The following is a 17,004-nucleotide window of genomic DNA, read 5'->3' as shown; positions in this document are numbered from 1 at the left end:
TCAGTGTTTTCCAAACTTTCTACATGAAGACTCACTTTTAAAAAACATCAAACTAGACCGAAATCACTGGTGATGACAGTGAATTTTGTTACTCATTAACAGTCAGAGCTGTAAAAGCTAATGTTTAGAAAAGAGTTTTCCAAGAGATGTTTGGAAAATTAGTTTCAACTTAATTATATGCATGTTTTTTGAAACATTTGTCCAGACCCAGTGTTTAGGAACCTCTACATCAGCTGTTTGTCTCAGGTCAGGTGACTGCATCAGCCAATCAGAGAAGCTCGTACTGGCGCAGGTGCATGCGCTGAATGATGTCTCGACAGTCGTTGAAGACACGGCGGATATTTTCTGTGTCTACGGCGCAGGTGAAGTGAGGGTAACAGTGATGTTTCCCATCTCCACTCGCCGTGCTGATCCTCTGAGAGACACACAGTTCACCACATCATTTCAAGCATTCACTGCGTCACTTTATTCAAAATGTTACTGGAAACATTTAAAGACTTTACCAGAAACTCGTCTCTGATGAAGAACTTGGCTCGAGTCACTTTGGCGTCTTCATTAGGGTCTGGAACAGCTGGACACACAACACACACACACACACACGTTACACAACACACCTATGTTATTATACATGCTCACACCTGTGTTTTTATATGTTCACACACAATACACCTGCGTTTTTGTATATGTTATACTATCTAAAAACATGTAGTAAAGCACTAACAATCAGCAGGAACTTGGTAGTTGGTGTATTCAGGGAAATAATCCTCCACTTTAGATTTTCCCGCCATAATCTTGTCAGCCAGAACATCCTGTTTGTTCAGGAACAAAATCACTGAGATGGTTTTCAGAAACCTGCATCACAGAACAGAGAGTCAGTCACAGCCAATCACAGAGCAGAGAGTCAGTCACAGCCAATCACAGAGCAGAACCTGTTGGTCCAGATGGATCTGTACAGGTCCAGAGATTCTCTCAGTCGATTGGTGGAGTTGTCTTCTCTGATAACCATGTTGTAGCTGCTGCTCGCTGCCACAAAGATGATGGCTGTCACATCTGGACTCAGAGCAGAAATACAGGTCATCATTTACCTGATGATGTCATCACATACCTGATGATGTCATCACGTACCTGATGACGCCATCGTTTACCTGACGATGTCACAGTTTGCCCGATGGCGTAATCGTTTACTTGATTTACCTGCATTTAATGTCATTTTACAAAAACATGAATGACAGGAGGTTTTTAGTGAGAATCTTAGACCCACAACTTAAATTTGATAAACACATAATCAGTAAAATCTAACCTCAGTTGCAGAGGTGGAACAAGTACTAAAATATTGTACTCAAGTAAAAGTACCAATACTTTGATGAAATATTACTCAAGTAGAAGTAAAAAGTAGTTCATTTGAAATGTACTTTAAGTAAAAGTTACTTAGTTACTTTGTGTGGGGTGTGAGGGTAGTAGAAATATGACAAGGGCTCAGAAATCCAAAACTATTTTGGAGCTCACGCGCCCGGCGTGACACAGGATATTACATTACTTTTGGCGCACTATATTCACGCGCCAGTGCTGGTGCTAATCACATCATCATTCGTCTGGTTCTGCTTTTTCCTCCTGTAGGTCTTCATTGTGCTGAATTTTTATCTTTACTCAGTAACGGATAGGATTTATAAAGTAGCTAAGGGCGCTTTCACACCAACAGCAGTTGGTGCGCACCAAACGATCCATTCAAACCAAAAACTCTAGTTTGTTTCGCTTTCGTTGGTGTTAAGCATCAATCGCACTCGGGTCTGCACCATATCAAGCAGACCGAGACCGCCAAAAAGAGGTGGTCTCTGTACGCTTGACTCCACACCAAATGTCGGACTAGTGCGGTCCCTCTGGTGAGAACGCGAACTTGGGTCCGAACCATATTCTGCAGTAAATGCCATGGACATAGCCTACCTTGTAGGTCTTTGGAGCAATCTTCGTCTCATAGTTAGCACGACCGCATTCATGAAAATAGCGCGTCTCCTCTGCCTGAAATGACGCGATATACGTATTCGCCGACTCCAGTGCATCAGCAGATTGTTCTCCAGACGCAGCCGCGACTCATTCTCAAATTGGATATTTTGCCAAAAATGGCCAATACAGAGAATGTAATAAACGAAGATCAGATCAAGTAGCAACGTGCAAACGTGTTGCTCCATAGTGAGTCAAAATTGGCGCTTTTCTACCGGAAGATATATACACAGTGATGAAACGTCAATCGGGCCAATTTTGGTTCGTTTGCTGGTGTGAAAGCGGACCACACTGGAGTCATATGTTACATAATAACAATTGTATTGCCTGGTGAGGATCAAATAATCGAACTAGTGGTGTGAAAGCACCCTAAGTCAGTACGTACTCAAGTAAAATACAAAATCCTGATTTTAAATTGTACTTAAAAAGTACAAAATACACAAAAAAGTATTCAATACAGTAACTTAAGTAAATCTATTTTGTTACTTTCCACCTCTGGTCAGTTGTTTTAAATCAGTAGTCTCAGACACACGGCCCGGATGATATTTTGTGGCCTCCCACTTGATATCAAAGTTTAATTTAAAGTTTTTTTTGGTGTGTATCTGCGTCATTACCTTGTTTATGAAGCCTGACGGCTCGAAACAAACAGTTCAGCCATTGCTGAGAACGTTGTGTTTTATTGTAATCTCGGGGCTCAACGAGATCACTGAAAATCCCGTAATAGTTACGTAAGCAGCGGTTCTCCTGAACAACCGATCGTCCTGCTCCGGGCGGTAGTCCGGGCACATCCGGTTGCGTACAACCGCAGAAGAATAACGTCCGTTGTGGAGGTGTTTCACGAGCAACAGTGTCTTCTGACTCTGTGTCTGACTCCGGTTTAAAGTCATAAAAGGGACTGCGGCGGGGAGTCGTGACAAAGCTATTTTTAAACACTGTTAAAACAATGTTTTGATAATGAGGAGCAGTGCATCCGCCGTTCCAGAGGGGGGCGCTGCGCTTCTGAGAACGGATGTGCTGGATAGTACTGGCCAATCACAAGACTCTGTCTTCTGGGGGTGAAAGTTCACTCTGAAACATCGCGGCTGAAAAACACTGTCAGAAAAGAGGATTTCTATCGGCTAGTTTACAGCAACTAGGAGGTTTTTGACCATAAAAACAAGTTAATATATGTAAGAAGACCTCCATAACTAACATATATGTGCAACAGGACCACTCTATGTGACCCTTAAGTGCGGCCCGCAGTGGTGATAAGGAAGAACGGCGCAGGAGGGAGAGAAAAAAAGCTGTAGACCGTAGCAGCTGCTATATCTATATCACAAAGTTTCAGCTGTTGTCAAGTTACTATAGCAGCCTATATGTGATTCTGTTTTCGCTTAAACGTGCGTCCTCGCATCCCCAGCGGCTGTGCTGGCTCGCCACACCTGTAGAGCTGCAGTCTCTCCACCCACAGGTGCCAGGGAGAAGATATCAGTCAACATTCGCTGCAACCAGGATATAACCGCAGTGTTCAACAGAATCAATGGCCCATTAGTGGGAAGTTTGAGGATAAGACTGACTGTGGGACTGCGGTAATGTGCCAGCAAGACGTGCGGGAGACCTGTACTGAAAATAATAAGAAATTATATGCCCTACTTTTAGGCAGGACACCCTAAAGACGCCCTATTTTTTCCTCCTGTTTCCCCCAGTAACCACCGAAACGATGTTGTGATGACGCACGCATAAACTGCGGCCAGCACGCGCCTGTCCATAGAGTCCGCCCAAGATCAGTTTGGAATGCACCGATTGCCATTTTTGGGGATGATTCCGATTTTTAAAAAATTGCTCAAAAATGATATTCGAATATTCCCTCTAAAAAATATTAAAATATATTATCATAGTATTTGCATCGCGCATCTGGTGTGCGTTGCATCCGCTGCATCTGTGGGCTTTCAATCAGCCAGACTGTCAGGTGATGACATCATGACGTCAATAACAGGACAAATGAAACTAGACATAACTACCTGCATATGTAGTTTATTTAAGTTTAAACATATTTCACAACATATTACCTACACACAAATAAGTAAATTAACTAATGACCAAGAGCGCAGAGCTCACTCTCACTCGCTCGCTCTCTCTCTCTCTCTCCCGCCCTGTGACAAAATGCCTCGCTCTCTCCTTACACAGGTTTAAATGACAAACAAATGCTGAGTGCTGATCAAAACTTTTGTGCAAGTGATTTAAGGTCCTGACTCTTGTCCCAAATATGACAGGCTTCATTCACTGATTGAAACAAATATATAAACATTAATGAAACGTTTACATGCAGAGCGCTCACTCGCAAAGCAGACAGCAGCGCTGCGGGTGCGCGGATGTTGTGTTATCAAATACACCGGTATGGCCGTATATTAAAAATTAATATCATAACAGAAAAAAAAACGTATTCGGTGTGAACCGGTATACCGCCCAGCCCTACACTCTACTACATGTGCGTGTAGTCACGTGCACGTGTGTTGCTGATGCTGCGCGATGCGGGTGCATTTGATCGGCTTATTAAAATCGGAATATTTCTGACTGACCGGCCGGTCGCCGATTGTAGATTATGAACTCCCTGCAGTTAACTAAAGAGATCAGCTGAAGAGTGTGCTCTTGAGAATCTGTCAACACGTTTTACTAAGATCTACTCGGATCTCCTGTATTTCATTGTGTGCCTTGACTTTAGTGATGTAAGTACATACAGTTCCAGTAATTAATTTTGTTTTTTTCTGTTTGTTTTCCAGTTTGAGTTACTTGCCCTTACTTCATGAGTCCCCATAATGGTCTTTCAAAAAGTCTCAGAATGCCCAGAATGCATCCAAAAACCAAGCCTGAAATAATGGATTAGAAGTCCAGCACTAAGTATAACTTAGAGCGCTTCACTCTTCTTTGTTTTCTCAAACTAATATTTAATACATATTATGCAAAATTAAAGTTCTAATAATTGTAATACTTATATTTGGGACTCTGGAGGCCCTATGAGTAGGCAAAGTGTGAAAAAAGATGACTCAGTGTTTTTGTGGTCCGCCTCAGTCTAATTACAGGAGATAAAACACGTGATGTTGACTTCCGCACTCATTGCTGGTCACAATGATACAATCCTGGAATTGGTGTCTTGCGGAGCTCTGTTTTGTCTCTAAAAAAACGGGGGAGTGCAGATGACGGCAATAGTATCTGGAAGAGTGGAAGTCTGCGAAGTGTTGTATTTTTCTACACAAACTTCCAGCCTCAGACGATTTACGTGTCCAGTGGATACATTTTATACATGAAAAGATGCAGTGTAGCTCACGAAATAGTATCTGTGCCCAAGTTTTTATGCTGAGAAGTAGCACATACAGAGAGATGTGGTTTCTCCTTTTGGGCCACAAGGTGGAGTAACCACTAAAGTGAGCACTGTTCAGTAGTAAAGAAGGCAAGCACGTGCAGTTTCCTCCCGGTTCTATAGCGATAGATAGGTGTGTGTGGTGGAAGTGCATGACAAAAGACCGAAAAGCGTGACTGTCACATGCAATGCGTGAGACTTGAGAGCCCTGTTAGCTGAAACCCAGTGTCCGGAGTGTACAACAGAAACCCAGAGACCAGAGCCTTGGTGTCGACACGGTAAACAACGTGCTGCTGGTGTGTTTTAAGTCCACTTGGAGCCAAAACCTGCGGCTAACAGCTGGTGCCACGGTACGTTATGTAACCCAACTGGCTGCATTTGATTGGCAAGCCATAGCCAACTTATAGAAATGTTGCCTGAAGACGTCCCTCAGGGAGAGAAAGAGATTTCACATGTAATTTAAAAAAACCTATAAAAAATAAAGTAACAACTATCAACAAGCCCCTTCCCATGGGCTCACCACCTGTGGGATCAATGCAGTTGGGTGGTAGCCAAAAGCAAGGACCTTGGCGGTCCGACCCTCAGCTGCAGAAACTGGCTCTATGGACGTGGAACTTCACCTCTCTGATAGGTAAGGAGCCTGAGCTGGTGTGCGAGGTTGAGAGGTTCCGAATAGATATAGTCGGGCTCACCTCGACACACGGCTCATCTGTGGCAGGGCCCCGGGGTGTGGATGAGATCCGCCCAGAGTTCCTTAAGGCTCGAGAGTTGTAGGACTGTTTTGGTTGATGCATCTCTGCAACATCGCATGGTCGTTGGAGACAGTGCCTCTGGATTGGCAGACCGGGGTGGTGTGCCTCTCTTTAAGAAGAGGGACCGGAGGGTGTGTTCCAACTACAGGGGTATCACACTCCCTGGTAAGGTCTTTTTCGGGGTCCTGGAGAGGAGGGTCCGTCGGATAGTAGAGCCTCGGATTCAGGAGAAACAGTGTGGTTTTCGTCCTGGTCGTGTAATGGCGGATCAGCTCTACACTCTCTACAGCATCCTGGAGGGTGCGCGGGAGTTTGCCCAACCAGTCTACATGTGCTTTGTGGATTTGGAGAAGGGGTTTGATCGTGTCCCTCTGGGACTCCTGTGGGGAGTGCTCCGGAAGTGTGGGGTTCTGGAACCCTTTGTAAGGGCCATTCAGTCCCCGTACGACCAGTGCCAGAGCTTGGTCCGCACTGCTGGCAGTAAGTCGGATCCGTTTCTGGTGGGAGTTGGATTCCGCCAAGGTTGCCCTTTGTCACCGATTCTGTTCATAACAGAAAGGACAGAATTTCTAGACACAGCCAGGGTGTTGAGGGAGTCCGGTTTGGTGAGCTCAGGATTGGGTCTCTGTTTTTTGCGGATGATGTAGTCCTGTTTGCTTCATCGGGCCGTGATCTCCAGCTCTCACTGGAGCGGTTTGCAGCTGGGTGTGAATCGGCTGGAAAAGGGTATCCTCCGAAGGGTGTCTGGGCTCTCTCTTAGAGATAGGGTGAGAAGCTCGGTCATCCGGGGAGGCTCAGAGTAGAACCGCTGCGCCTCCGAACTGAGAGAAGCCAGATGAGGTGGCTCGGGCACCTGGTTAGGATGCTGCCTGGACGCCTCCCTGGTGAGGTGTTCCGGGCACGTCCTACTGGGAGGAGGCCCCGGAGAAGACCCAGGACTCGCTGGAGAGACTCTCGGTTGGCCTGGGAACGCCTCAGTATAAGAACTGGACAAAGTGGCCGGGGAGAGCGAAGTCTGGGCTTCTCTGCTCAAGCTGCTAACCCCGCGACCCGACCTTGGATAAGCGGTAGAAGATGGATGGATGGATGTCAACTAGCCAAATGGAACGACATAAGTACCGTTCTTTTTTCAAATATATACTCAAGTAGAAGTAAAAGTATGTTGTAATAAAAGTACTCCTTAAATTGCAATTTATTCAAAAAGTTACTCAAGTATTTGTAACGGAGTAAATGTAGCGTGTTGCTACCCACCTCTGTGAGTAACCAGAGTAACCAGGAGTGAGGTGAGTCAGAACTGTAAAATATATCATAAGACTACATTTGGACAATCATGAAGTTCTGATTATCAGATATTATAACCAAAACTGTTTACTACAGAGGTTAAGAGCTGTACCCATTCTTTGTTTTAGGTTTCTTTGACTTGTATGTTGTGTTTTAGTATAGTTTTATCAAGTTTATATTTTATTATACTGATTATGTTTTATATTCATCATTTGACAATAATTGTTATTGTGTGTAATGTAGTTTAACGTAGTTGTTATTTTAACGTGTTTTGTAATGTTAGCATGTAGTTTTAACGTGTTTATAATTATTATAATATACTGTGCAAAATATATAACTACTATGTTAACTGTATTGTCCTTAGTTAAATAAAATTCTATTCTATTCTATGACATCATGACATGCTCATCACCGATTGGCCGTTTCTTACCATTAAAGCACTGAATCCATTTCCTGCGTTCGTCCCTCTGTCCACCTACATCAAACATACTGACACACAGCAACTCATCAAAACACTGGAGGTGGGAGGGGCATCAGGTGAGGGGGAGGGGCTTCTGACACTCACTGGAAGTTGACTTTATCCACCTGAAACCGCGTCTCAAAAATCCCTGAGGTCAAAACTCTGCAGCGCAGCAAATCCTGCAGAAGAAGAGAAGAAGATGAAACAGACGAGTCTTCGCCCAGCTGAGTGCTGATTGGTCACTTTGTTACCTGGTCAGTGGGTGTGTAGTCTGTCTTCCTGACAGAATCCAACCTATCCAGGAAACTGAAACACACCAATACAATCAGAATCATTGGTTCTAAAACTCTCCAACACCAAACCTCAAAGAAAAAATCTGTGATTTTAGCTTGCAGGGACGCAGTAGCTGCTGGTCTACTGCTGCCTTGTGTGGTCACTTTGTGTCACTGAATCTGGATTCAAGGATTTTAAACACTGAAGTGACAAAAGAGATTTGATCTTAGTGACGGAGGCAGCAGTGGATCAACAACTCCTGTGTGCTGTGATGTTAAAATCACAGAATTTCTCGATGAACTTTGGTGTGGGAGATTGAGTGGTTTACAAATTTCAGTTTACACAACAGTGAACATACAACAACAAGCCCCTTTTCCATGATGGTTCCAGCTCACCTCTCCTCGCCTCGGCACGACATGGTTTAGGTTTTTCCACTACAAAATAGCACCTACCCGACGTGGGTGTGGGTGTCATCACTACAAGGCTGCATGAAACTGCGGCAACTGTTTCACACGCGGCACACAAATGAGTGACAAGTAACTTGTAAAGCTGTTGTTTTCAGTCTAACTGAATTATTAGAATCAGTTAATTAAAACTATTTGTTCAGTTCTTCCTCCATGACAGGAGCACATCTCCGTCTGACAGACACTGGACTGAAATACAGCGGCAGGGTTTGTGATCAGCAGTGCTGTCGCTAAATACACCAGACTCCTCTGTTATATTGAGATTTTAGACATTTCCCTGGTAATTGTTGGAGATTAACCCACGTTTTTAAGGTTGTTAAGTATTGGTAACTGATCCACAGTTTATGCCGAACCTAGTGGAAACACAACTTAACCATGCCGTGTCGAGGCGAGTCAACGCGAGGCGGTGGAAACACGGCAAATGTCTTTGTTAAGTGGAAAAAATTTGTTTTTACTGAGAAACTGTGTCTCAGCAGAGGGCGCTCACAGCACAGGCATGTCTGACTATGTGTCCCACAATCACACTACAAAAAACCTGTAGTGTCCCTTTAAGACAGTGTAGAGTTTTCTTACTACTGAGCACAGTCGATCAGCTGATATTCGTTGGAGCGTTCGAAACATGCTTTGATGCCGTCGTCCTCCCAGAGCTTCTGAGTGTGTTCAAAGAACTCCTGACAGACAGACAGACTGATAAATACATGCTGATCAACACATCCTGATCAATCAATTCTGGTTGAGCAGCTGCAGTGTAACATGTGTCCTAATGGTGGCGCTGCAGGACTGAACTGGTTTCTGTGTCCAGTGAATCAGTAACAGGTGAGTCTGCAGGTTAATGCTGACGCCTGATTGGACGACAGTGTTATTGTGACAGTTTCCTCTCGACCAATCAAAAACAGAGACGACAGATGAAGGTTAAGAGACACAAGGGGACGCTTGTTTTGTTTCTCTGTTGTCCTGAGGGATGGAGACGTTTTGTTAATGAGGCCTCAGGTGACACAAACACACACACACGCACACACACACGTACACTGACACACATACACACACACACACACACATACACACACACTCTGACACACACATGTTCATGCACGCACACACTTGTTACATCATGTCATTAACATCATTAAAACAAACAAAGTCTTAATGAATTCTCCTGGTGATGAGTTCAGGAACAGTTAGAGTCACATGATCATCTGGGACTGAACCTGACGACTCACAACAGGTGAAACAGACATGTAAGACACGTGAGACAGGTGAGACAGGTGAGACATGTACGAGGGCCAGCTGGAGGACAGTATGTCAGTGTGTGTCTGTCTGTGTGTGTGTGTGCGTGTGTGTGCGTTACCTCTGTATATTCAAAGTCAGACAGTGGTGCGATGCTCTTGATGTAATCAACTCTGAACTGGTTGCCAGGGTTACCAATAGGCATGGGCGGAGTCAGAGTGGTCATGGCTGTCACAATGGTCTAAAATACACACACATACACAGAGCATGAGTGGGCAGTGGCTGTGGACATGGTGGTGATGTCCTCACACTTTGACCTACCACGATGGCGTCCTTCACATTTTTCCTGATGTCCTGAGCCTTCTCCTGCTTCTCTCTGGAATCAATAACTCATCAATAACTCATCAATAACTCATTATTAACTAATCAATAACTCATCATTAACTCATCATTAACTCATCGATAATTCATCAATAATTCACCATTAATTCATCAATAACTCATCATTAACTCATCGGTAACATCTAAAATTCAAAACATTCTTACAACTTCAAACTGTTTCCTGTTATTGATACATTATTATTTGAAGTCTGTGTCTGTCCCTGTGTTCAGTATTAACTCACTCAGTGTTGAATCCGTCCACGTGAAGAATCCTCATCTGCTTCACGACTGTACTTTTACCTGATTCACCTGCTCCTGTAAACACACACACACAGTTGAGTCAGCTTGTGTGTGTGTGTGTGTGCGTGTGTGTGTGTGTGTGTGTGTGTGTGTGTGTGTGTGTGTGTCTGTCTGTCTGTGTGTGTGTGTGTCTGTGTGTGTGTGTGTGTGTGTGTGTGCGTGCATGCACATGTGTCAGTGTGTGTGTCTCACCCAGCAGTAACAGTCTGTGTGTAGCTTTATACGTCTGTCTCTCTTTTTGTAACTGTCTCTCTATCTTCTTGTTTGCTTCTCTCTTTGCTTTTTCATCCAGACGTTCTTCCTCTGTTTGTCCTCCTAAACAGCCCATTGCCCCTGAAACAAACAAACGAACAGGTCAGCAAACAAACAAACAAGTCAACAAGCGAACAAGTCAACAAACAAACAGGTCACCAAACAAACAAGTCAACAAATAAACAAATAAGTAAAAAAAAAAAAAGTCAACCATCAAGTCAACAAATAAGCAGGTCAACAAACAAACAAACAAAGAAGTCAACAAACAAACAGGTTAAGTAACAAGTAAACAAACAAACAGGTCAACAAACAAACAAACAAGTCAACAAGCAAACAAGTCAACAAACAAACAGGTCAACAAGTCAACATACAAACTAATACATCAACAAACAAACAAGTCAACAAACAAGTCAACAAACAACAGGTCAACAAACAAGTCAACAAACAAACAAGTCAACAAACAATTCACCAAACAAACAGGTCAACAAACAAACAAGTCAACAAGCAAGTCAACAAACAAACAAGTCAACAAGCAAACAAGTCAACAAACAAACAGGTCAACAAACAAACAAACAAGTCAACAAACAAATAGGTCAACAAACAAACAAGTCAACAAGCGAACAAGTCAACAAACAAACAGGTCACCAAACAAATAAGTCAACAAATAAACAAATAAGTTAAAAAAAAAAAAAAGTCAACCATCAAGTCAACAAGTCAACAAATAAGCAGGTCAACAAACAAACAAACAAAGAAGTCAACAAACAAACAAACAGGTTAAGTAACAAGTCAACAAACAAACAAACAAGTCAACAAGCAAACAAGTCAACAAACAAACAGGTCAACAAGTCAACAAACAAACTAATACATCAACAAACAAACAAGTCAACAAACAAACAATTCAACAAACAACAGGTCAACAAACAAGTCAACAAACAAACAAGTCAACAAACAATTCACCAAACAAACATGTCAACAAACAAACAAGTCAACAAGCAAGTCAACGAACAAACAAGTCAACAAGCAAACAAGTCAACAAACAAACAGGTCAACAAACAAACAAACAAGTCAACAAATAAAAAGGTCAAAAAACAAACAAAGAAGTCAACAAATAAAAAGGTCAACAATCAAGTCAACAAACAAGTATTTTTCTGTCAGTGGTTCATTATAACCATATAACCATGGTAACAATGTAACCATGGGAACCATGGTGGTTGAGTTGGTGAGTGAGTGATCGAGTGAGTGAGTGAGTGAACAAAGTGAACTGACCTGCAGCTGGTGGAGATCACGTCCACATCGTCCACATGAAGACAAAGACTACATCAAACAAACCTCCAACGTCCAGATGTCTTCTTCTCTTTGTTCTGAGTCACTGAGAGAAAACACCTGAGCTGTCTCCGCCCACTTCTCCTCCTCCTCATGTTCCTCCTCCCACGAGGTCTGTACCTGCTCCTCATTAGTCCTCCCTCAATCTCTCTCTCTCCCTAATGAACGCATGCATGCAAGCATGCACACACACACACACACACACACACACACACACACACACACACACACACACACACACACACACACACACACACACACCCCACACACACACACACACACACACACACACACACACCCCACACACACACACACTTCACACATCTTCTGAATGGTTTAAAATGTGCACCTGAGATCTTTTGGGTACTTGAGGTTGAAAGTTAGTTAATTATTAGATTTAATCATTAAATGGGTTCGCCACCTCAATATCTGGCTGAACTGCTGCACTTACACAAAGGGCCGTTTTTAAAAGTCGTAGTAAATTCAGCTACAAGAGTGGGGTTGATTTACACTTAATATTCAAAGTAATAGTACTACTACCTCTTGGGGGCGCTCATTCACCCTCTGGTCGGACCATGACCTGCTCCAATGGTTACACCGCATGAAAGATGCCAACGCAGGCGTTACAGCCTTTCTGGTTCAGGGTGATCCTTAGAGCGGGTGATCACATGGTTGTGGCTGATTTTCTCTCCCACTGAGGGGGGAAGGATGTGAATGGGCTTGCGGCCGACAGAATCGGGCAGTGGGGGTATGTGGTAAAGTCACAGGAACAGCCTTGCAGTAATTTAAAGAGAGAGCTTAAGGACAGATGTAGTGATGAGGTGGAGGTAAAACTTAAGTCAGTGAGGGTAGAATTAGATGATATACCAAACATTGATATTACACTGATAGCAGTAAACCAAGTTGTCCAAACCAATCCTAAAATGTATTGAATGACGCAAGTCATTTTTTTGAGAACCTACACTCATCAGAGGACAGACTTTCACAGAAAATATTTGATTCATTCTTTGACAATCTATACCTACACTATCTGACAATGAATCTAAGGAACTAGATGCCCAGATATTAGATCAGTGGTCACTAACTGGCGGACCGCGGTCCAAGACCCAGACGCCGTCTGGTCCTATACGGACCTGGACCTACAGTGAATAAATTAAGTATTTTAAATGTTGATGGGGTGCTTCAAGACAGACAAGGGAGGTGTGAGAGAGATGGGGAGAGAGAGGGAGAGAAAGAGAGAGGGAGGGAGGGAGAGAGAGACACTAGATAGAAATTAGTAGCACTAGTGTGTTACAGTAGTAACACACTAAGGCAATAATGATAACATTACAACATTAATAACACTGATATGCAATTTGTTAACAACCACATATAAAAAAAAGGTGATCTTGTTTATAACGGCTGTATCAGTTTATATTGGTTCTATCATGAACCAGAGTTTGTCTGTGTGTGTATCTGTATGTCTGTGCATCTGTATGTCTGTGCATTCGCGCATCCATGTATATGTATGTGCGGAGGTTGTCACTTGGTGTGGTCGGGAATCCGTGGTGAAAATCGTGTCGCCGCGCCCCAGCCGGCCGGAAGAAGATCGGCAGTAACCCAGGCACATGGAGCGTCCACCGGCCCCCTGGGCCAGGAGAGACCCGCAGCCGCCCGACCCAGGGCCAGCTGCAAGTCCACCCCGCACAAGACCAGGGCAGGGAGCCGCAGAGACACAGTTATTCTTACTAGTCACTCACTCTCCGCTCGGCACACGTTGGCTGCCGTCGTTTGCAGAAGATTCACGAGTGAGCGACAGCGCCGGCGAACGATTACACAAGTGATTCACAGAACATGGCAGTTCCACTCCCGGCCGCCACGATCGCTTCGGAGCTCAACTGAACTAAGAAAGGAACAAACCAGTTCATGAAGTGATCCCAGTCAGTTCGTTCACTCAAATGATTCGTTCTTTTGAACAAATCATTCATGACCGACACAACACTAGACAGGTGAAGGCAGTGAAGATCGAGTGACAGATGGGGAGACGAGTGAGCGATACAGTGAGTGAAACAGAGAGAAAAGAGCGTTACAGCGAGAGAAGACAGAGACGAGTGAGCTATACAGGTAGAGAAGAGTGTGCCAGAGAAAAATAATTAACATGGCGCTGTCTTAGAAGAGGAAAGTGGACATCGAAAATAGAGCTTTCAACCCAGAATGGACGGACTCATTCATGTTCAATCTTCCCCCTCGAAGCACAAAACCAGTCTGTCGCATATGTTCAGAGACCGTGGCACTTGTAAAAAGTGGCAACGTGAAACACCACTTGTCATTTTATTGATTTCAAAACTTTTAGCACTAATTATTGGAACTCAAAATTGGTTTGGTAACCTCAGTGACCTTTGACCTCCATACACAGGTGAATCCAATCACGAGAAAGGGTATTTAAGGAGGCCAATTGTAAGTGTTTCTCCTCTTTGCTTCTTCTCTGAAGAGTGGCAACATGGGAGCCTCAAAACAACTCTCAAATGACCTGAAAACAAAGATTGTTCAACATCATGGTTTAGAGGAAGGATACAGAAAGCTATCTCAAAGATTTAAGCTCTCAGTTTCAACTGTGAGGAATTGGAAAACCACAGGCACAGTTCTAGTTAAGGCCCGAAAATGGCATAAAATCTCAGATAAGCAGAGGCGAAGGATGGTGAGAACAGTCACAGTCACACAGACCTACAACATCAACTTGCTGCATCTTGCTGTATGGAAGAGTAATGCAGAAAAAGCCTTTTCTCTGCACCTGCCACAAACAGAGTCTCTTGAGCTATGCTAAAGCAAATTTGGACAAGCCAGCTTCATTTTGAAATAAGGTGCTGTGGACTGATGAAACTAAAATAGAGTTATTTGGGCAAAAGCATGGTGGAAAAAGAACACAACATTCCAAGAAAAACACTTGCTACTTACAGTAAAATTTGGTGGAGGATCCATCATGCTGTGGGGCTGTGTGGCCAGTGCAGGGACTGGGAATCTTGTTAAAGTTTGGTTCACATGGATTCCACTCAATATCAGCAGATTCTGGAGAACAATGTCCAGGAATCAGTGATAAAGTTGAAGTTGTGCCAGGGCATTCATGCAGAGGAACAAATACAACGTTCTGGAATGGCCATCTCAGTCCCCAGACCTGAATATTATTGAACATTTGTGGTGTGATTTAAAGCGGGCTGTCCATGCTCGGAAACCGTCAAACCTGACTGAACTGGAGATGTGTTTGTAAATAAGAATGGTCCAAAATACATTCCGCCAGAATTCCGACTCTAATTGGAAGCTATAGGAAGAGTTTAGAGGCTGTTATTTCTGCAAAAGGAGGATGCACAACATTTTTCTTTCGTGGTGCATAAACCTATGCACATGCCTAATGTTGTTTAAATAATTCTTGCACACTTTCTGTAAATCATATAAACTTTATTTCACTTCAAATATATCACTGTGTTTGCCTCCTATATGATATATTTAACAGAAACTTCTTATTCAATGACCAATGATTTATAAAGGAAAATCATAAAAATTTACAGGTAAAGTATGATAAAAAATTAAAAATTAAGTGGTGGGGCATCCGTGCCATGCCTTCCCCCTCCATTTTAATTTCACACTAGTTTCCAACATACCTCATATCCCATACCCCATATCACACACACATACGCACACACACACTCACCACCAAGTCATCCCTGGAGGGCGGGGGCTGGGGGCTTGAGCATGAGTACTCTCCTGGTTACCCGACCCCTGCTCACTCCTCGGTCGAGTTGGGGGCTGGCTGTTTGGGTGGGGGGCGGCTACGGTGGCTTGGGGGTATCGCTGGATATGGGGGGACTGGGTCGGCTACGCTCTAGGGGGGACTGGGTGGCATTGCTGCTGTCCATCACGGCGCACCTCCCGGAAGGTATTTCAGCCATAAATCTCGCCAGAGAAGACAGAGTGTGTTGTGATTGGACAGCCAGCGTAGAGCCTTCCCACCTGTGTTGTGATTGGCCAGGTATCTGGAAGTGACGTAATCTATCACGTCAGCTCTCAGAAGCGCAGCTCCCTCTCTGGAGCGGTGGATGCATTGCTACTCATTATCAAAACATTGTTTTAACAATGTTTAAAAATAGCTTCGTCACGACTCCTCGCCGCAGTCCCTTTATGACTTTAAACCGGAGTCAGACCCAGAGTCAGAAGACACTGTTGCTCGTGAAACACCTCCACAACGGACGTTATTCTTCTTCTGCGGTTCAATGTACGCAACCGGATGTGCCCGGACTACCGCCCGGAGCAGGACGATCGGTTGTTCAGGAGAACCGCTGCTTACGTAACTATAACAGGATTTTCAGTGATCTCGTTGAGCCCCGAGATTACAATAAAACACAACGTTCTCAGCAATGGCTGAACTGTTTGTTTCGAACCGTCAGGCTTCATAAACAAGGTAATGACGCAGATACACACCAAAAAAAACAGCGATAATAGGAACTTCCGGTCTAGTTCCGCTTTAACAAGTTCCTGCATGGTGAAGTTCAGCCTCTCTCTACGGATTTTCCAGTGTGGTGATCCGGTCAATGTGGTCTGAAAGCACGTCTTCTGCCTGAGACCCGATCGTTTAACGGCTTCCAGTGCCATCTGAATAGGCAAAAGATCGGTCTTTAATGGATGAGCAAAAAGTCACACTCAGCTGCTTGCAATGGTGAATAACATAATCCTGGCCCACTTAGACTTTTGGACTCTGGGTTTGCAGCAGGACATGGAGGGAACAGAGATATTCACCTGCAGCTCGCTAATGTAAACACACGGAACACATCACTTCCTGTTTTACCGACACATCTCTCTGACGTCACACACAATACTCAGTACACTAACGTCTCATAACTCCTACAGCACACACACTCACACAGCTCCTCACTGTAAGTGAAAAATATTATTCGGCCTTCTCTAAAGTTATCAGCTCCCATTCCT

General features: G+C 43.9%; 1 protein-coding gene across 2 annotated transcripts; it reads right to left on the bottom strand.

Moving 5' to 3' along the window:
• Window positions 1–268: 268 nt before the first annotated feature.
• On the bottom strand, window positions 269–10,801 carry gnal (guanine nucleotide binding protein (G protein), alpha activating activity polypeptide, olfactory type; the record flags this gene model as incomplete). 2 transcript variants are annotated; one of them, XM_083902065.1, is made up of 12 exons in its annotated part: window positions 269–415; window positions 504–571; window positions 722–852; window positions 930–1,050; window positions 7,799–7,857; window positions 7,934–8,007; window positions 8,080–8,134; window positions 9,139–9,266; window positions 9,914–10,033; window positions 10,114–10,168; window positions 10,416–10,488; window positions 10,666–10,801. In XM_083902065.1, the coding sequence occupies 12 exons, from the start codon at window positions 10,799–10,801 to the stop codon at window positions 269–271; spliced, it is 1,167 nt and encodes a 388-aa protein (XP_083758191.1). The 2 variants fall into 2 exon arrangements, with proteins under 2 accessions (XP_083758191.1, XP_083758192.1); XM_083902066.1 differs by having other exon boundaries at window positions 9,139–9,236.
• Window positions 10,802–17,004: the final 6,203 nt, after the last annotated feature.

Source organism: Microchirus variegatus, assembly GCF_963457635.1.
Source record: "Microchirus variegatus genome assembly, chromosome: 15".
In the NCBI taxonomy this organism is placed as follows: domain Eukaryota; kingdom Metazoa; phylum Chordata; class Actinopteri; order Pleuronectiformes; family Soleidae; genus Microchirus; species Microchirus variegatus.
Note: the sequence above shows the minus strand (reverse complement) of the source record. Positions and strands in the feature narration are given on the sequence as shown.